General features: G+C 38.4%; 1 protein-coding gene and 1 pseudogene across 2 annotated transcripts in view; one reads left to right on the top strand and one right to left on the bottom strand.

Annotated features, from left to right (window-relative positions):
* LOC127622648 (A-kinase anchor protein SPHKAP-like) overlaps window positions 1-3,430 on the top strand; it is a 73,272-nt gene extending 69,842 nt beyond the window's left edge. For both annotated transcript variants that reach the window (XM_052096663.1, XM_052096664.1), the window contains one exon: window positions 908-3,430. In XM_052096663.1, coding sequence (XP_051952623.1) covers window positions 908-1,063 — 156 coding nt within the window. In that variant the 3' untranslated portion in view covers window positions 1,064-3,430. The remainder of the gene's footprint in view (window positions 1-907) is intronic.
* A 441-nt stretch (window positions 3,431-3,871) lies between these two features.
* LOC127623057 (dynein assembly factor with WDR repeat domains 1-like) lies at window positions 3,872-21,406 on the bottom strand (annotated as a pseudogene).
* Between the last annotated feature and the right edge of the window lie 82 nt (window positions 21,407-21,488).

Raw genomic sequence — 21,488 nt, forward strand, 5'->3', positions numbered from 1 at the left:
TTTTTTTAAATAAACAAGTTGAAAATATTTTTATGATAATCTATATTATGCCACAAATGCTGTTGATTAAGTTTAACTTGTATTTAACTCAGGATATACTTTTAATAAATAATGGTATACAGTTCAACAGCAGTGGGACGGGCCACTATTTGTATTTCTCTGTTTCTTTGTATTCCTGGCTTTCCAAATAGTGGTTTAGCTGTTCTTTTTTGTTTCTTTCCCTTATCCATTTGGTGACCATTTCTGGCGATTTCATATTTACACCAGTAGTTGACGACAAAAGAGCGTCTTTAATGTTTTGAGTGACTCGTTCAAATTTCAAATTCAAAACAGTGGAAGTGAACGAGAAAAGATTCTTTCAAAAACATTGATTCGTTTACTTACGAAACACCACTAGTTCAAAGAGAATGAAGAGCAGTGCAGATTGTGGGTTGTGCTTGATGCTCTGGCTTCTTTGGGAACTATTTTCCACTGACAGAGATAAAATGCTCAAACAAAGTAATTTGTAATTTAGTAAAAGTAATTTGTAAAAGTAAAAAACAAATGGTAAAAGTAATGTAAGATTATTTACTTGTTCATGTGTTGTTTAAAAGCAAAATCACACTAGCAAGAGTGCTGTTGTTCCTGTTTACCTATGACAACCAGCCATGCTGTTATAAGGAACAACAACGCTCAAATGATATTGCGCAAGTATGCAGTAGGTACAGTAAGCATTCTATTCTTAACATACACCATATTACTCTGCTTTAAACCTCTGCTTTAAATCTTTGATTTGAAACATTTTGAGTTAATCTTCAATGAAAAAGAATGAGATGCACTGACCATTGATACATTTTGGCTATGTCTCCTAATCCAGACAACAGTCATCTGCATTCAGCAACTGAACATTGTGTCTTGTGTTTATCAGTTCCACAGAGTGGTGCAGTTGGCAAATCAGAAGGCCTGGCGTGTGGGGGACTTGTTCAGTGCTGTGGCTCAGTTCTGTCAACTCCACCAGGACCTGGAGCAGAGAGGACAGCCAGCGCCCAGCCTGTTTGACTGGATTCTGAAGACCAAGCGCTAGAGTGCACACACATGCACTGTATGGACCAGGAGCTGGAGACAGCACATATATATTCTGTGCTAGCACACATATATAGTCCGGAGCCATTGTGAAAATATCCAATCCATTTGAGCCCGCTGCTAGACTCTCACACAGGCTCCTCTAACAAAGACCCTGTGATCCTCCACAACCAGTCAAATTGTTTCATTACTGTTCATCAACATGCTTCTCTTCAGTTGGTTTGTTAAAGAAATTAAGCTGCTTTGTGAAACTCACAGGTTAGCAAGCTGGTTTACAGGATGCCAACAGTACCTACTAAGTGGATCTGTACACACTCTATACATGTGAACTCACCAGCACCTCCTACGTTCTGCCCTTTGATATGCACATTAATATTCAAGGCTTACATTTAGCACAAACCTTTATTCAGACACCTGCACCACCTGTCACACTTGTATATGTCTATGCTAGATCACAGCAATTAGGGCATATACTTTAGGAAGAAAAGCCTTGTCCTTAACTATAACCCCAATTCCGAAAAAGTTGGGACAGTATGAAAAATGCTAATAAAAACAAAAAGAAGTGATTTGTAGATTATATTCACCCTTTGCTATATTGAAAGCACAACAAATTAACATTATATTATGTTTTACCTTGTGGATTTCATCAGATAATTGCAACACACTCCAAAAAAGTTGGGACAGTCGAGTGTTTACCACTGTGAAACATCACCATTTCTTCTAAAAAACATATTAAGCATTTAGGCAGTGAAGAGACAAGTTTAGGTTTAAAAAGTAGAATTTTCCCCCATTCATCTATTATGCATGTCTTCAACCACACTTTCACAATTGGAGATGATCAGGACTTCAGGCAGGCCAATCTAGCACCCGCACTCTCTGCTTATTCAGCCAGTAAGTGGTTTGAAGTTGTCCTGCTGAAAATTCTGGGACGTCCTAGGAAAAGAAGGTGCTGGATGACAGTACAGTATATGCTGCTCGAAAATGTTTACATATCTGTCTGCATTAATGGTGACCTCACAGATGTGCAAGATACCCTTGCCATGGGCACTGACACACCCCTGGCCCATACAGACACTGGCTTTTGGACCTGACACTGATAACAGCTTGGACGGTCCTTTTCCTCTTTGGCCCGGAGAATACAAACGCTGTGTTTTTCAAGAACTTTTTTAAATGTGGACTCATAGGACCAAAAACATGGTTCCACTGTTCTACTTTCCATCTATGATGAGCCCGAGCCCAGAGAAGTCCGCAGCGCTTCTGGACAGTGTTGATGTAGGGCTTCTGCTTTGCACAGTAAAGTCTTAACTTGCATCTGTGGATGTAGCGGCGAGTGGTGTTGACTCACAAAGGTTTACTAAAGTGATCCCAAGCCCATGTTCATGATCTCCATTACAAATTAATTATGTTTTTTAAGACAGTGATGTCTGAGGGATCATCATAATGTTTAGTTGTAGTGCTTTCAATAGAGCAAAGGGTGGATATAATTTACAAATCTTTTCTTTTTTTTTTTTAGCATTTTTCATACTGTCCCAACTTTTTCGGAAATGGGGTTGTATCATGAGATGCAATGTGCTCAAGACGCTCTTCAGAGCATTACATATCGATTAGATTGTGATTAGAGGATATTTCCCTTTAAATTTTGCATGTTCCTATGTCTGTATGTGCACGGATACAGTTCCACCAGTCACCAGCCTGCTCTGGTTAGCGAAACATGGTTTAAACCAACCAACCGATCAGCCTTGATATTTTGTAGCCTGCAGATTTTTACCGCACGACAAACTCAAATTCAAATGCACAAGATGACTTTATATCAAGAATAATGGATTTGAGAGATATGTTGTGGGGATTTAATGAAATGTAGATGTTTGTATATAAGGTGAAATATATGCGGTAGTGAGATCCCATTCCAAACACAGCACACAAGGCTTTTATTTAAAGTTTTCACTGTTCAGTCATTTTTATTGTGCATCTGAGACTGAATTCTGTGTTTAGTTTTCAGTGACTACTGTTATTTAAGAGATTTTATTTTCTGCTAGATGTAAATAGTCTAGATTGTGATCTATTGTACCTTGGTTTTTCTGGTTGCAGAGACTCAGACAGACAGCATCAGAGTAAAAAGGCTCACCAGACTACAGTAAAGGTTTAGGGTGTGATTAGAATACTGTGTTTAAAGTATTTTACAAGTACAGTTTTGTCACGTGGAAATTTACTTGTAAATGTGAAATCTGGTCGTTATGGTTTTCTCTGCATAGTAACATAATAGTAATGTAAGTGTTTAATATCAGAGTTGAAAGCGCATAACAAAACTGTATCCATTCTGTCACAGTATACCTGAATGTATTTATCTTTTCAAAATAAAAATTTGCGTATGGTGAGTTTGATGTCAACAGCCTTTATTTGGAGGGAGCACATTTATGTGAATGAATAGCAGTAAAAGTCCAAATCTAAAAGAATCTCAACTGCTTAACTGGGTTAAAGACAATTGTTGCTTGTAAAAACAAGCAAAAATGTATTCACAACCATAGATGGTTGCCCCATAGATTTCCATTGAAAGTGCATTTATGTCAATGTGTTATTTTTTTTACAAACTGAGAGTTTAAATCCTTTTATGTGGTAATCAACATTATGCCACAGATGCTTAATCTCAGTTTAACTTCTATTTTACCCTGAATATTTAGCACAGCAGGTTCACAGGCCAAAAATAATGTCTCTACACATGCTACATGTTCTTCATGCCCACAGCAGAAAGATTACGGCAGTGTGACTTTACATAACACACAAGATCTTACTATACTCTAAATCCCAAATGCTAATCCAATGAGCTGATAGATCTAGGAATACTGCAACATCTCGCTTCATCCTCTACCAGAGTCCAGTCCCAGTGCCAGGTCCTGCAGGCGTTGTCTTTACTTCCTGCAAAAAAAGCAACAACAAGGATTGAAATTACTGGTATATGATAATATGTTGTGAGTAAATATTTCTGTGGGGTGTAGGATATAGATTTGGTTGCTCAGGAGACCTGGCTGAGTCACTCAACACGCCCTAGATTCGAATTCTCGACTACAGGGGTGGTATTCAGTGTCTTTACTTGCTAAACTACTCAGAGTACAGAGTAGTTATCTGAGTTACCGTAGACTTTGTCAGTTCAAACCAGTCTGGCCATTCTCTGTTGACCTCTCTCATCAAAAAGGCATTTCCATTTGCAGAACTGCCGCTCACTGGTTGTTGTTTTTTTATAACATAAATAAATATATAAAAATTATAAATTGAACTTCCATCCATCATCCATCTTTCTAAAAATGCAACTAACTTCTTGAAAGCAGATATTTGGGCACATTTTGGTTTTTACTAAGATAATTAGAAAAATGTGCTTGATAAAAATTATGCTGTGTGCATGACATGTCGAACCAAGATTAAATACTTCGGCAACACAACAAATATGAGGAATCGCATCTCCCTTTTTCACCCTGAGCTAAAGTTAGCAGCAAACCTGCAAAATGCAGCTAATCAGCCAACAATTCAACAAACAATGGTATCAAATTTACCTCAGAACTCTGAAAGAGCAAAGAAGATCACACAGTCCATTGCCACATTTATTGCAAAGGATCTCCACCTTTAAAACACCGCCATTCACTTCCTCCTCCATACCCTGGAGCCAAGAAACAGAATCCCTTCTTTGGGTTTTTTCCAGACACCGCTTTACCTGTTCTGTAGAGTGACACAAAATCCAGAGTGATGGAGTCGATGCGTAATGGCAGCCGAGTGGCCATCACCTGCGATTCCTGGACATCCATTGCCACAGATTCATATGTAACGGTAAATGTAAGCGCAGCGTAGTTCTAGCGGGAAGACTAGCACCTGTACATCATCGCACCATTAGCAGGGTAATTCCCAGCCAATCACATGTAAGCCGTTGCTTTATATGTCTGCTCACAATCTATCACATTGCTGTTTCAGTGTGCTAACACGGCAACCTCCACCACCCCACCACCAGTTGAGTCCCGTCCTGCACGGGGGTAGGCTCCTTGCTCCTTGAACTATCCCTTTAAGTAATCAATCAATTGTGATTTACAGCCCTAAATTGTATTTCGTTTTTCATGTATATACTGTATGTTCCCATGCATTATAGCACTGTACATTTTAACATCCACAACAAATATATACATCATTTATGATATTGTTGCTAAATACCAGCCAAAACTTTTTAGTGCCAAACGTTTTTGAGTGTCCCAGTGTTAGTGCCGGAATTTATGGTCTTGATATACTGATTCACCACATAGGGATCTAGGGAATGAAATATGACACAGCAGCAGTAAGTGTGTAGTGATATGCAGGTGTGTGTAATTGCCTGTAATGATGGTGTCACCTTCGTAGTTGAACGCATAATATCTCATCAGAATGTCTCTACAGCACCTGCAAACACACTCCTGTGCTCACACATCAAACACGCGCAGTCTTATCCACGCTTGCTGTCAAAATGTGACTCCCTTGAGGATTAAAACACACCTACAGTGATAAAGAGAGAAAGAGAGGGAGATGTCATTGGATTATGTAATACAAAAAACAATGCAGTGACAAAATTGGTAATGCTTCAAGTAAATCTTGAATATTGACCATAGTCTGCAATTGTAATGGACATATGTGTAACTCTTTTAAAATACATCATTTTTTTTTTTAATTATTGGGAATGGTTATATTCCGATGGAGATGTTTGTCAGAATGTTAGGGACTGCCAGCCTCAGATACTATTGACTTTCATTGCATCTTTTTTTTCCATTCAAGGAAAGTGAATAGTCACTAGGCTGCCATTCTGCCCAACATCTTTTGAGTTCCATAAGGGGGGGAATAAAAATCATACAGGTTTTGAACAATATCACATGAGTAAAACCTGAAAGAATTAGCATTTTGGGGGGTGAACTATCCCTTGAATTAAAAAAACTTGACTCCCCTGCAGATTAAAACACCTACTTTGAGAATAAGAGAGAGAAGGAAGGAGAGAGAAAATGAAAAGCACATTATATTTCTGCCTTTTGTTATGATAATGCACTTCAGACAGTCCTTCATGAAACAATTACTTTGTGTTTTGATTTTGGGAACATCCGATTTCAGTGTCCAGGGGAAGAAAAAATCCTAAAAAAGAGGGAGGAAGAAAGACATGGACAGAAGGAAAGACAGCTGAACTGAATTTGACCTGTGTTGATATGACAGACGTTTTATTATTGCTCTGAACTCTATGCAGAACTAAGGGTTAGGTTGAGTTATCACCTTTACAAAGGAAATGGAAATATTCGGATGTTGATGATGATGTTTGGGTGAGGGAGGGGGGGCCAGAGAAGAAAGGAGAAAGAATATTTTGGCAAGATTGTTTGTGGATAAGTGTATATAAGAAGAGCAGGCAAATGAAAAGTGCAATGAGAAAGAGAGAGGACATGAATGTACTGACAAGAAAGGAGTGAAAGATGATGAACATAGTTGACAGGATGCTGGAGTAACGGCAAGAGGGCAAAAGATGTGAAGATAAACAGCAAGGGACCTAGACAGGAAATGAGTGCCTTTGTAGACAAAGAATGAGAGAAAATGAAAAGATATTGAATTATTGAGTCAGAGTAGACATTTGGGTGACAAGTAAAGACGGGGAGATAATGGCAATTCCTTACATTCAATTTTTCCCATTTATGGCCCTCTAATTTAAATAAACATTGGAATATCTCTGCACTGTGTACTCTTGATGTACCTGCACACAAACACCCATATTCACAAACTGAGCCCAAAGCATCTTGCAAAAAAAGTCCAGGTCACAATTCACCCCAAAATCAAAAGGAACAAATTAAGATAATGAAGCCTATTTTTAATTAATATTTTTTTTACATAATGACCTTGTTTTCATGACAATTGAAGGTATTTTCTGAGTTCAATACAAGCTTAGCTCAATTGACGGCATTTGTGTAATAATGCTGATTACCACAAAAAAATAATTAAAAACGGTTTTTTTGTTTATTTACCTACTTACCTTCGCAGTCAGAGTAACATAAACATGAAAATACACACTGGTTCAAACGTATAGGCACAAGTGTTAGATTAACATTTAACATTTAACATTTATGCATTTGGCAGACGCTTTTATCCAAAGCGACTTACAGAGCCCTTATTACAGGGACAATCCCCCCGGAGCAACCTGGAGTTAAGTGTCTTGCTCAAGGACACAATGGTGGCAGCTGTGGGGTTCGAACCAGTGTCCTTCTGATTACCAGATTACCAGTTATGTGCTTAGACCACTACACCACCACCACTCCGGTAGTTAACCATTATATGTGTTTACATCATTTTATTGTTATAAAATCTCTTACCTCATCTGTGTAAAGTTTTATCCATCCATCCATCCATCTTCAACCGCTTATCCGAAGTCGGGTCGCGGGGGCAGCTGCTCCAGCAGGGGGCCCCAAACTTCCCTATCCCGAGCCACATTAACCAGCTCTGACTGGGGGACCCCGAGGCGTTCCCAGGCCAGTTTGGAGATGTAATCTCTCCACCTAATCCTGGGTCTTCCCCGAGGCCTCCTCCCAGCTGGACGTGCCTGAAACACCTCCCTAGGGAGGCGGCCAGGGGGCATCCTTACCAGATGCCCAAACCACCTCAACTGACTCCTTTCGACGCAAAGGAGCAGCGGCTCTACTCCGAGCTCCTCACGGATGACTGAGCTCCTCACCCTATCTCTAAGGGAGAAGCCCGCCACCCTTCTGAGGAAGCCCATTTCGGCCGCTTGTACTCGCAACCTAGTTCTTTCGGTCATGACCCAACCTTCATGACCATAGGTGAGGGTAGGGACAAAAATTGACCGGTAGATCGAGAGCTTTGCCTTTCGGCTCAGCTCTCTTTTCGTGACAACGGTGCGATAGAGCGAATGCAATACCGCCCCCGCTGCCCTGATTCTCCGGGCAACCTCCCGCTCCATTGTCCCCTCACTCGTGAACAAGACCTCGAGGTACTTGAACTCCTTCACTTGGGGCAAAACCTCATTCCCTACCTGGAGTACGCACTCCATCGGTTTCCAGCAGGAAACCGATGGAGACATTAATAATGTTCAAAATTATTATTGCAATTTGAGTACAATGTTCAGAACTTTTTTAAACTACTTCAAAATGTTCTTATCAAATCCTCCATGTGTAGCAATGACAGCAGACCCTGTAGATCATTAACATTCTAGCTGTCTGTTTGTGCAGATACTCAGGTGACATTTCACCCCACACTTCCTGAAGCACTTGCCAAAAATGTGTCTTGTCGGGCACTTCTCACACACCTTACAGTCTAGCTGATCCCACAAAAGCTCAATGGGGTTAAGATCCATAACACTCTTTTCCAATTACCTGATGTGTTTCTTTGCCCACTCTAACATTTTCTTTTTGTTTTCTGTTTCAAACATGGATTTTTTTTTTCTTTGCAATTCTTCACATAAGGCTGCACCACTGAGTCTTCTCATTCTGTTGTACATAAAACTGGTGTTGAGCAGGTAGAATTCAATGAAGCTGTCAGCAGAGGACATGTGAGGTGTTTATTTCCCAAACTAGAGACCCCGATGTACCTATCCCCTTGTTTATTTGTATGTCTGGCCCTCCACATCTCTTTCTATCCTTGTTAGAACCAGTTGTCCTTTGTCTTTGAAGTCTGTTGTGTACATCTGTGTATCAAATATTCAGTTTCTTTGGCAATTTTAAGCATTATATAGCCTTCATTCCTTAAAACGATGATTGACTGGTGAGTTTCTAGAGAAAACTGTTTCTTTTCGCTATTTTTGACTCAATATTAACCTTAAGACATGCCCATTTATTGCATACTGTGGCAACTCAAAAACAAACACAAAGACAATGTTAGGCTTCATTTAACAAACTAAATAGCTTTCAGCTGTGTTTGATATAATGGCTAGTACCAAATTAGCAATTTACCATGATTACTCAAGTAGAAGATATTGGAGTGATGGCTGCTGGAAATGGACTCTGTCTCGATTTGATAAAAAAAAAATGATTTTTTAATTGTGATAGTGATGTTTTTTACATCAGTAATGTCTTGACAATACTTTGTGATCAGTTGAATACCACTTTGGTGAATTGTGGTGTATATATATAAATTCAATTAAAATTGGCTTTATTAGCATGACTGTAAATGATACATTATTGTCAAAGCAGAGGTTGTATATAAAAACTGAACAAGATATTAATCTATAATTAAATGTAAGTTAAACAATGTAACAAATCGGAATATTAGTGAACTGCTGAAGACCACAGTGTTTACATAAATGAAGACAACATGTCTACATACCCATACATATATACACACATATCCTGAGGGTCAATGTAGTGAACAAAAAGGTAGCACAATTAGGTAATACACATTCACCCATATACATTTATACTGTATATGTATAAATGTATATATTTACTGTAAATATAAATTTTATAGTAATGAAAACTGAGGACAGTACTAAATTGTCATAATATTTGTCACTATGTAAAAAATATTAATGGTCATAAACTTAAAATTGGACTTTTAAAATATCACATTTTCTTTGTCTCTGTGTGACGGTGTGTCTCACCATCAGTAGAAGCAGCAGTGATCAACTGACCAGTGTAGTTAAAACACACATCCAATACCTTGTCATCATGTCCTAATAAAGTAGCCAAACACTGACCACTCTCTGTGTCCCACAGCTACACACAAACACACAGATCCTGTTATATTATATTACTCACACAACAATCCAAAATGGTCTCACACTCACTTAAAAACCAGAAATAAAAGACAGATTGAACAAATTCCATGTGTCTTACTATGCCTTACTCACTCTGGAAGGCAGAACACTTGTAGTGAGTACTCTTTATTTACACTGCACCAAAGATTCCACCAACTGTCCTTCTTCACACGCTCCCCATAGGACAATCCCCTCACAACCCCCCCCAAAAATATGTTGACCAGTTTACACAACTTATCATGTACCCTGACCGTACATAAATACATAATATAAATATATATATAATAAATATATATATATATATATATATATATATATATATATATATATATATATATATATATATATATACTGTATACATATACAGTGCATCCGGAAAGTATTCAAAGCGCTTCACATTTTCCACATTTGGTTGTTACAGCCTTATTCCAAAATTGATTAAATTCATTATTTTCCTCAAAATTCTACAAACAATACCCCATAATGACAACGTGAAATAGGTTTGTTTGAAATCATTGCAAATTTATTAAAAATAAAAAACTATGTACATAAGTATTCACAGCCTTTGCCATGACACACAAAATTGAGCTCAGGTGCATCCTGTTTCCACTGATCATCCTTGAGATGTTTCTACAACTTGATTAGAGTCCACCTGTAGGGGATCTAAAAATTCTATCCAGTGAAGACTTTTATTTTGATTTTTTTTCTTTTCCTTGGGCGGCGCCATTATAGGTGTGCAAAAGAGAACGGTGAGACGGCGAAGAAGTGTTTGACACGCTAAAGAAGAGTGTGGTAGTTTTCGGGGAATTTACGATGTTAAAAACGTTAACACGTTACGTTAGACCCGCGAAATACATTACAGTCACGTTATGTTGCCCCTGAGTCTCCGTTTGAGTTAATGAGTGTTTGAGGAGTGAAGGTGAAAGAAAGTTTTCTCCCGCGTCCGTGTGTGAGGCGGAGTGATAGGCTTGATAATGCACAATCAGTTGCCGCCAGTGGAGTTCAAATACTCTCGTGTTTGTTTTGTGTTTTACATACAGTCTTTGTTTTATTTGTTCAAACGAACTTAAAACCGCAATGGATGCTGTCGCTTATCGTGCGAAGTAGGGTTGTGTCATTGTTCGTCTTCTCAACGCGCCACTCAGCTGGGATTGTGGGCCTCGTTGGATCAAGCTGCTGTCGTCAGGATCACGAGAAACAATCACTGAGAGTTATTGAGTAGGGAGATATTACCCTGCCATCCATTGGTCATCGTTCAGCACCTCATCCGCAACCAAAGAGGGGTGATGTACATTACTTTTCATTTTCTACCGATTGCTGGTAAGCAAATCATCTCACTGTGAGTAATAACAAAACCTGAGTTGAGTCAACTTCCATCTGTTGAACTGTGATCGGTGAATACTCCAGCTAAAAGGATTCATACACCCCGTTTTTGTGTGCATTGGTGAACATTTTGAGTCGTGAATTCGTGAATGGACTGAAACACATTTATTCCATTGTTTTGTCCTGGATTCGACGGTGAACTCATTTTTGAACTGAAGCAAAGTGATCTTTTTGTGTTTCTTTTAAATGTTGAATTTAAGTAAACTTTTGAAGTGAACTTATTCAAAAGTGTGAGGTAAATGTTCATGTAAAACTTTTCAGTGTTGTAGAAAAGAAGTACACTAATTGTAACATCTGAAACTGACACGGAGTTGTTAATTTTCATATTTTATTCATTTATACATTTCCCGACACTTTTCCTGTGAAAACAAAAGATAGCCTACTTTTAATTTAATTAGTATAAATGTTTTTAATTAATCTTAATTTGTCTCAAGTCACTTATACTAAGGAGTGGGGGCGTCTTACCTATATTGTTAGATCCGGTGAGGGTGTTTTTTTTTTTGCAGTCTACTATACAGTTTTCTGCATACACACACACTTCAGGTGGCTGCCGTGTACTGAGTAAACCCTGGAGCCAGCCGCACCTCATCTTGAGCATTTAAAAGTGCAACACTATAGGCGCAACATACAACTAACCGTTGTACAAAGACTAAAAGTATTGGGTGGGGGGACTAAGATCCTGTTGCTCACTCAGTCTTCCTTAGTTAAGTCCCGTATATTTCCCCCACAAGGCGGTGGCATACTTCCCGCCGCTACACACCTGTGGTAAATTCAGTTGATTGGACATGATTTGGAAAGGCACACACCTGTCAATATAAGGTCCCACAGTTTACAGTGCATGTCAGAGCACAAACCATGCCATGAAGTCCAAGGAATTGTCTGTAGACCTCCGAGACCGGATTATATCAAGGCACAGATCTGGGGAAGGGTACAGAAAAATTTCTGCAGCATTGAAGGTCCCAATGAGCACAGTGGCCTCCATCATCCGTAAATGGAAGAAGTTTGGAACCACTAGAACTCTTCGTAGAGCTGGCTGCCTGGCCAAACTGAGCGATCGGCGGAGAAGGGCTTTAGTCAGGGAGGTGACCAAGAACCCGATAGTCACTCTGACAGAGCTCCAGCATTTCTCCGTGGAGAGAGGAAAACCTTCCAGAAGAACAACCATCTCTGCAGCACTCCACCAATCAGGCCTGTATGGTAGAGTGGCCAGACGGAAGCCACTCCTCAGTAAAATGCACATGACAGCCTGCCTGGAGTTTGCCAAAAGAAACAAAATTCTCTGGTCTGATGAAACAAATATTGAACTCTTTGGCATGAATGGCAAGCGCCATGTCTGGAGGAAACAAGGCACCGCTCATCACCTGGCCAATACCATTCCTACAGTGAAGCATGTTGGTGGCAGCATCATGCTGTGGGGATGTTTTTCAGCGGCAGGAACTGGGAGACTAGTCAGGATTGAGGGAAAGATGAGGGCAGCAATGTACAGAGACATCCTTGATGAAAACCTGCTCAAGAGTGCTCTGGTCCTCAGACTGGGGCGAAGGTTCATCTTCCAACAGGACAACGACCCTAAGCACACAGCCAAGATAACAAAGGAGTGGCTACGGGACAACTCTGTGAATGTCCTTGTGTGGCCCAGCCAGAGCCCAGACTTGAACCCGATTGAATATCTCTGGAGATATCTGAAAATGGCTGTGCACCGATGCTCCCCATCCAACCTAATGGAGCATGAGAGGTCCTGCAAAGAAGAACAGGAGAAACTGCCCAAAAATAGGTGTGCCAAGATTGTAGCATCATACACAATAAAACTTGAGGCTGTAATTGGTGCCAAAGGTGCTTCAACAAAGTATTGAGCAAAGGCTGTGAATACTTATGTACATGTGATTTTATTTCGTTTTTTATTTTTTTTTAACATGATAGAATTCACAGCCCGCGGACGGGCCCTTAAATGTACAAAATAAAAGTATGCGATAAACAAAACTGCTGTGTGTTACATTGGTACACATGCCACATATCTTTGGAAAGCTACATTTCTTGATTTTCTATTGATATAAACCATTTTAAGATACAATCACAACAGCAGGTACAATCTATATCTTTGTCAGACCACCAACATATAAACAACCAATAACAAAATTTAGGCAACTCACCTATGAAACATCATAGTATTCCACTGATCCATAACTTCCCGACAAAAACGGTGTTGTTTCATTGTCAAATGTCCAAATGATCAAATCAAGTAAAATGTTTAGTCCAAATCACATTATTACAACAATAAATATCCACAGACTCTTGTTGCATCATTTCAAAGCACCTGGCAGCTGTACCTAAACTTTCACATATTATCGGTAATAACTTCAGTTCAGATGTAAACATTTCCTATATCCGGTATCAAAATGGAAGCACGCACTCTGACCTTTCGATTGACACCTCATTTGACCCAATAGGATCTTCCATGTCCTGTCCAAAGCCTTCAATACCCAACCACAGTCTGTGTCGAATGTAAGGGCATACCCACTTTCCTTTGTTTACTGATCAAACCAATTACATCGAAGAGTGGAAATGACTGACGCATCGTATAGCCAATGAAATTCTGAAAACAGTGATATGCGGCTTTAGTGGGACGATTAGAGCACGGTTCTGAAATGTGTGTGCGCAATGTTGCCTCGCCTTTACCGAGTGTTTTGTGCGTCCGTGCGTAAAACCATTGGAGCGTTGTTTTGGAACTGTTTACACATTTGGCGATTTAAATATGGTGAAACGGACGCGAAAAACAGGATTTTCACCCCAGGATGTGATATAAGAAGGCATTCATTGTGAAAATTCTGAGTTTGGAGATGAAATTTCTGAAAACAATACGGATGATTCGGAGGCAGAGGAAATGTTTATGGAGAGATGAGACATTGCTCTGGACAAGTAAGTGTTTTCTTGTGTTTTATAACATATATTACTGTATATTCGCATAAATAAGCTTTAGTTTGAATAATGAATACACATTTTGTAATTACCCTTTGTCGTGTGTTTCCTCAGTGAGTGTTTGAACCGTTTGTGCGTGTGTGAGGTTTTAGTTCATTGTTTGTTTCAGATCTATTGACATGCTATATAGATGTTTTGTATATTTACTGTAAATATATATTTATATATATATAAATGGACACGAAATATATATATATATATAAATAAATCAATAAATATAAGTTGAAAATAAGAATATATGTTGTGTTTGAGAGTCCATTCGTTACAATGCTGAATTCATGGGGGGAAGTGTAGGCCCATCTATTTGTTCCATAGTACATTGGCAAAGTATATAGTATTTACAGTAAATATACATACAATAATACATATTTACACACTCGAAAAGAAAAACTATATATATATATATATATATAGAATACAGAAAAGATGGAAAAGTTGTGTCTAGCTTTGTAAATTACATTTATTTATTCTCCCCCACTCAGCAAGCGGCCACATAAAGTGGAGCAGCAGGACAGCACCTCATCAAGAGAGGAGGGCTTTCAGAGAGACCCTTGCTGAGGAGCTGGCAGAGTTGGGGTCTCACTCCACAGCCAGACCCGTATCTCCTGCTCCACGAAGAGCACATCACAGGCCGTTGCACATCACCAAATCTTGCACCGCTGGTCGTCTGAAGTGCAGGCAGTGTCATGCAAAGACACCAGTGAAGTACTCTTCCTGTGATGTGCCTTTGTGCTTTGTACCCAAATGTGACTGCTACAATGACTGGACACAATTTTATAATGGTTTGTAAATACTTTGTGTAAAAATTCATGTAAATAGTTTGTTGTGTATTTTTTATATAAACAAATTGTCCACCATAGCACTAGTTTTGACTCTTTTATATGCACAACATTTAGTTTCAAGAAGGGAAAAGGCACTCTAATGTGTTTATGCATCAGTTACTCTGTGTCAGCAAAACTAATAGTGGATCTGGATATGGAATATGATAGCTCTAAGTGTCATCTTTCATTAGAGCCCAAAATTATGACTGTACGTTGAAGCGTTCAAAAGTAGGAGCCTTTCTGTCCTAGGTTAACAAAGGGTCCTTTTGGAGTATCCAAAAGGCACTTTTGTAAAACGCCTGGTGTACCCTTAGAAAAACATGTGTAAAATATTCATTTTTTATGGTATTGTTCTAAAATTTGAACTTGGACTAGGTAAGGCTTCATGCTGTGATCCCATTGTGTTCTCAAGCTAATAGCTACAAGTTATAGTCATCTGCAGGCATCTGTATGCAAAAATAAATTTCAGGCGGAAAAACAAACTTCTATTTCATTGTGTTCAAACTTCTATTACTCAAAATCAGTAGCACTTACAGTAATTCTGACTACTGGGGAAAAAACTTCAGAGTGTCCCCTTTCAAATGTGAACAAAACCATGCATGTACTCAAAAAGGTTCAAGAACAGCTTTAAATTTACTTTGGGTATGCCTTGATTAGGCGTTTTAGGCTAATTTTACAGGATGAAAATAATGAATTAAATCAATTTTGGAATAATAATATGAACCCTTTAAGAGACAAAATTACAGAAAAACAGAAAAATTTCCTTTTGATCCACAAGAGACCTTGCAGGTTTTATCAAGAGAGGCTGTGGCGATGAGGGAACAATCCCAGTTAAACTGAACACAGCTGATCTGACAAAAAATGAACTTTCCTGGGAGAAAAAGAAAGATGAGTAAAGAAGCTGACTACCACCCCTGGAGTAACTAGTTTGAATCCAGTTCATGCTGAGTGGCCCCTGCCAGGTGGGGTGTGAGGTGAGTTGTGCGTGCATGCTGTGGAGAATTGTATGAAGCCTCCATGCACGCTATGTCTCCGTGATAATGTGCTCAACGAGCCACGTGATACGATGCGCAGATTGACGGTCTCAGATGCGGAGGCAACTGAGATTCGTCCTTTGCTACCCGGATTGAGTCACTTCGCTACCACAAGAATCTAAAGCACAAAATTGGGGAGAAAAGGGGAGAAAAAAAGCCATTACGTTGCTAAGTCAAGTCAATCTTTTCTGTATAGCGCCTTTCACGACACACATCGTTTCAAAGCAGCTTTACAGAAAATCAGGCATTAACAGAAGATAAAACTGTAATGTCTATAATGTCGGTGAGTCATCTTTGAGTAATTTGATAAAATATTATTTTAATTGTGTATAAAAATTAGTCATTAAATAATAATTGTAAGAATAACCCCAGTGAGCAAGCCAAGGGCAACTGTGGCAAGACAAAACTCCATAAGATGTTGATTAATGGAGAAAAATAACCTTGGGAGAAACCAGACTCACTGTAGGGGCCAGTTCCCCTCTGGCTAACATCATGAATATACTGTACATATTAATTATGCATAGTTAAAGTCATGGTTTAAAATTATTAAACTAAGTAAGTGTTATGGGTCAGTGCTTAAACATCGATTTTGTATGAACTGTAAGATTAATGACCAATGACCAACTGCAGAAGTTCACATAGATGCAATTGTCCTTGTTAATTGGCTGATGAAGGCTTTTGTTGGCAATTAATTGATATTCTATGTATTCCATTTCAAGAGCGTAGTCCATCAATAGACAGAGGTGATGCAGGCAGAGATCAGTTAGCTGCATCGCAGTTCAACCTGCCCGGTAATTTTGGTGAGGTCTTTCCTAAGTCCAAGGTTCAGGCAATGGCATAGGAAGTATCCCATGACTTATGTTGGAGTTGGCATCAGTTCATCCTCTGAAGTCCATCATAATAGACTGAAGGCTGGCACCGGCTGCTATTAGTCATCATCACTCAGCGACACGTAGCAGTGGAGTCCATCATGAAGCAGGAATGGAGCTGGATCTAGCCGGTTCTGGTGACCTCAGCATAGGAGACCAGAGGTTGAGACAGGGAAAAAAAAAAATTATATTAGCATAGATGCCATTAAATTTATTGCAAAGTTATAGATCATAATCAATGTTTCTGGTTTCTGGTTCTGGCAGACCCAACTAAAGCAGCCTAATTGTGAGTTGAAGGATAAATTAGGTGTATGCCTGGCTAAATAGATGAGTCTTTAGTCTAGACTTAAACTGAGGGAGTGTGTCTGCATCTCGAACAGAGTTAGGGAGACTATTCCATAGTTCAGGTGCCAAGTATGAAAAGGATCTACCTCCTTCTGTGGATTCTGATATTCTAGGAACTATTAAGTAGAGGGTCTGTGCATAAAAATATAAAAATTGAACAGAAAGGCAGAGTTTTTCAGTTGAATAGAGTAATATTATATTTACATTCCCCAATTCATCCTTAAGATCTCATGGAGCAATTCGTAATTTAGATTCATAGAGAAATAATTGGAGAGTTAAGAGGGGTAATTATGCAGCACACACAGCTCCCAGTAACACTGCTTTGCCTTGTGCTGTGGAGGGGAAATGACCCTCAAACGCTTCCCTCTCCCACATATCTATTCGGCTTAGCTCTCACCGCATCACATGACGTATATATTCTGTGTATGCGCAAGTTACAGTACCACTGAACTCAATAAAGTGGAACACAACGCCATGAGACAAAATGGTTGAATTATTGCAGAAATGGGAGTAATGATTTAATGACAAATTCATTAATAAACACATGCATGGGTGAGTTTTCTGATCACTGGAGATCACGGCAAATAAAAGTGAAATCATTAAGAATCCCTTCGGGGGGGGAGAGAGAGAGAGAGAGAGAGAGAGATATGAGGGGGAAATTAAGAAAAGATGAAAGAGTCCAGGAGAGAAAAGTGTAGGATGTGATGAAGAAAGAGGGGATAAGAGAAACAGTTGAAAGAACAATAAATAGAATAAACAAAAAGACATACCGCCAATGTGGACACCTCCTCGCCACTCTCAACATTCCATAATTTGGCTGTGGTGTCCATGCTGCCCGTAGCAAGCTGAGGGTTAAAGGCCAAGCATACCTACAGAAAATGAGACCTGTTTAGCAGATTAGTCAAACAAAGCACAATAAAGCACTCAAGCACACTCATTTAAGCAATAATTCCCACAAAAAAGGAAAATTCTGTCATTTACTCAAGTCATTCCAAGCCCAAATGCATTTCTTTCTTCTGAGGAACACAAAAGGCAATATTTTGCCAAATGTTATTTATATATATATATATATATATATATATATATATATATATATCCTTGAATCTGATTGGACGAGAGACGTTCCATGAGCACTGACACTGTGTGTGCATCACTCCGCTTGTGTTCGTGCAGTTCTAAGCTAAAGTGTAAAGTTTTTTTTTACATTACATATGTTAACCAGCAGGTGGTGGCAAAAGATCATTTTTATGTGTGATATGAGCCAGTTAGGTGATGTGAAGTGAATCCGCATCAGCCGTTTACATACAACAGCGCTTCGTGATCGCTTGTATTACTACAACATTACTAAAGGTAGAAATAGCTTTAAACGGCTTTAAATGATCAACTTCAGCATTTTTGTACATTGAATTCTCTATTTGGATAGTAGCCATGTAATAATCAGGACAATGTATGGTCAGCCTGATTTATCGCAAAATAAACCTAGACAGGATGTTCAGGACCCTGACGAGAAGAAAGAAAGAAAGAAAGGCAGGGTTGGAACAACATGAGGGAATAAATCATGACGTAATTTTCATTTTTGGGTGAATTATTCTTTTAATATTTGTTTAAGTATCCTAAAATGCATTCTGAAGCCATGCAATAGCTTTCTTTATTATACAGGTCTCTGGAATACTTAATTCTGGTTGGTCAGTGCTCTCATCTAGTGGTCTGACATTTCTGAAAAACAAAGCAGATGTGCAATTTCTGCTGTGTGCCCTCTAAATGTGTAAATGCGCTTTCCTGTTTCAGCACTCCACAATTTGCAAGTCTTGTCAAAGGAGCCTGTGGCAACCTTGTCGCTGAAAAAAAATGAGAGAGAGAGAGAGAGAGAGAGAGAGAGAGAGAGAGAGAGAGAGAGAGAGAGAGAGAGAGAGAGAGAGAGAGAGAGAGAGAGAGAGAGAGAAAAGGACAAGGACTTCTGTTATGACTCAAAGTGACAAATGCTCCCCTTGTTATAATAACAGAAGTTTCCCTGCAATGCCCTAACCTTGCTGAGGAACGGACAGAAAGAGACCGAGAGGGTTACAGATAGGGCTTTTTTTCTGTTGCACTGAAAAAAGACTGAGGGAAAAATGAGTTGAATGGAGATTTAAAGGATATTTACCAAAATAGAAATTCTGAAGTCATTTACTCATCCTTGTGTCGTTCCAAACCCATATGACCTTCTTCCATGGAACACAAAAGAAGACAGTAAACAGAATGTTTGCCTCAGTCACCATTTACTTTCATTGCATGTTTGCTAATGCAAGGCTAACATTCTGCTTAACATCTCATCTAACATGAGGGTGAGTAAATTACAAGATATTTGTATTTTTGCGTTTAAATGCACGTGAGTGCGGCTATTACCCAAAAGGGTTGTTGAAGTCGATGGCATGCACACCGTTCCTGTGACCCTGTGCAGCTCTTCTACGGATGCTGTGTCCAATATTTTACATGTCCTGTCATAGCTTCCAGATATAAAACTGCAAACAGATGGAAAGCAAAGGAGAGAGACTGAATTACATTGGGGGGCATGTGAGCATGGCTGATAAACTGACCTCGATCCTGATTTATTGAAAGCTACATTCGTCGGGGGCAAGATGTGAGCCTGGAGAGAGAGACAGAGAGAGAGAGAGAACAAAAACTCTCAAGGGGGAAACACTTAACACTAATTCATTTCAGATCTATAAGCTTGACTGTGTAATTTCCATATATAATTACGATGCCTTTGATGTGCAACAACATTAGTCTTTACCACTCTGCTGCCACCTAGTGGTTTTTATTCAAGTAAATAGTCTTTATCAGGGTTCAAAAAGTTAATAAATATATTTTTGGTCATTGATTACAAATTAAGGTGTTCATATTAAGTGTTGTCAACAGAGCTCTTAGAAGATTAGACTACAATAGAATAGAATAATGAAATCCATAAGAATTAAAATATTCACTCAAATGTTTACTGCTTATACTTTTCCTACCAATCCAGCATAATCATGAAATAAATAGAATAGACAATAATAATTTTATCTGCATTACACTTTTATAGATTACACTATAAAATTATTATTTTCTATTCTATTTATAAATAATTATAATCCTAAAATAATTATTTAATATAATAATTGCATTGCATAGAATAGAACAGAACAAAATAATTATATTCACATTAAAATATACACTCAGAAGAATACTGTGTGCATAGAATAGAATATAATAGAACAGAATAGAATAATGATGTCCACAATAAAGAAAATATCAACAGAATGCTTTATGAAGCTGTGTAGAATATTTGTCCTACCAATCCAGTACAATCATGGAATAAGAATAGAATAATTATATACATATAAATATATACACTCAGAAGAATGCTGTGTGCATAGAATACAATAGAATAAAATAGAATATAATTGAATTGAATTGTGATATACAGAGAAAAAAAATACATAAAAAATATATATATATATATATATATATATATATATATATATATATATATATATATATATATATAGACTCAGTCGTGAGTGGACATTCTCAGATGTGTATTGATGGACCATACTTTTGTAAAGCCTGCAAACATGTACACTTGTGCATGACTAATCAGGTAAGTATGTTTTAGTACCCTGAAAAGGTAGAACTCAGCTGTCACAGTAGCACAAACAGATGTGTTTTAAACGCACTTGACAAACATGTTACTTTAGAAATATGTAAAACACAGTAAAGTAATTAAAGGTGATTCACTTATTTAAAAGTCAGTGACTATAATCTGATTACAAGAATTTGAAATGTAATGGACAACACTACTTTTTGTCCTAAAAATAGATTGCACTAATTCATTACATGATTAAATTACACCCAACACTCAAGAAGAATTTGGCTGGTGTAAGTAAACTAGTCCTGTAATTTCTTTAAATGTAAATCATACTCACTCTGGAGTCAAATCAGATAGATGCCCTCCTAGTTTATAATCCAGGAATATTCCTGCACAGCAATAAAACTGACTGAATTTAGCGTTATTGCGCTAAGCTAGATGCATCACAATGCATATAACAATGTTTTGAGACACATTTTAAAAATGTTCTTTTAACTTGAACTACAAGTCTTAAAAAAACACTGCATGCACACAGCTAATACATGCACACAGATCAAAGTCTCCATCAAAAATGTTCCTTGCACAGGTTCATTAGTGAAATCAAGGGCTGGACTTAGCTTACATTGCACAGCAAAATAAATTAACAAA

The sequence above is a fragment of the Xyrauchen texanus genome, chromosome 29, assembly GCF_025860055.1.
Source record: "Xyrauchen texanus isolate HMW12.3.18 chromosome 29, RBS_HiC_50CHRs, whole genome shotgun sequence".
Classification (NCBI taxonomy): Eukaryota; Metazoa; Chordata; class Actinopteri; order Cypriniformes; family Catostomidae; genus Xyrauchen; species Xyrauchen texanus.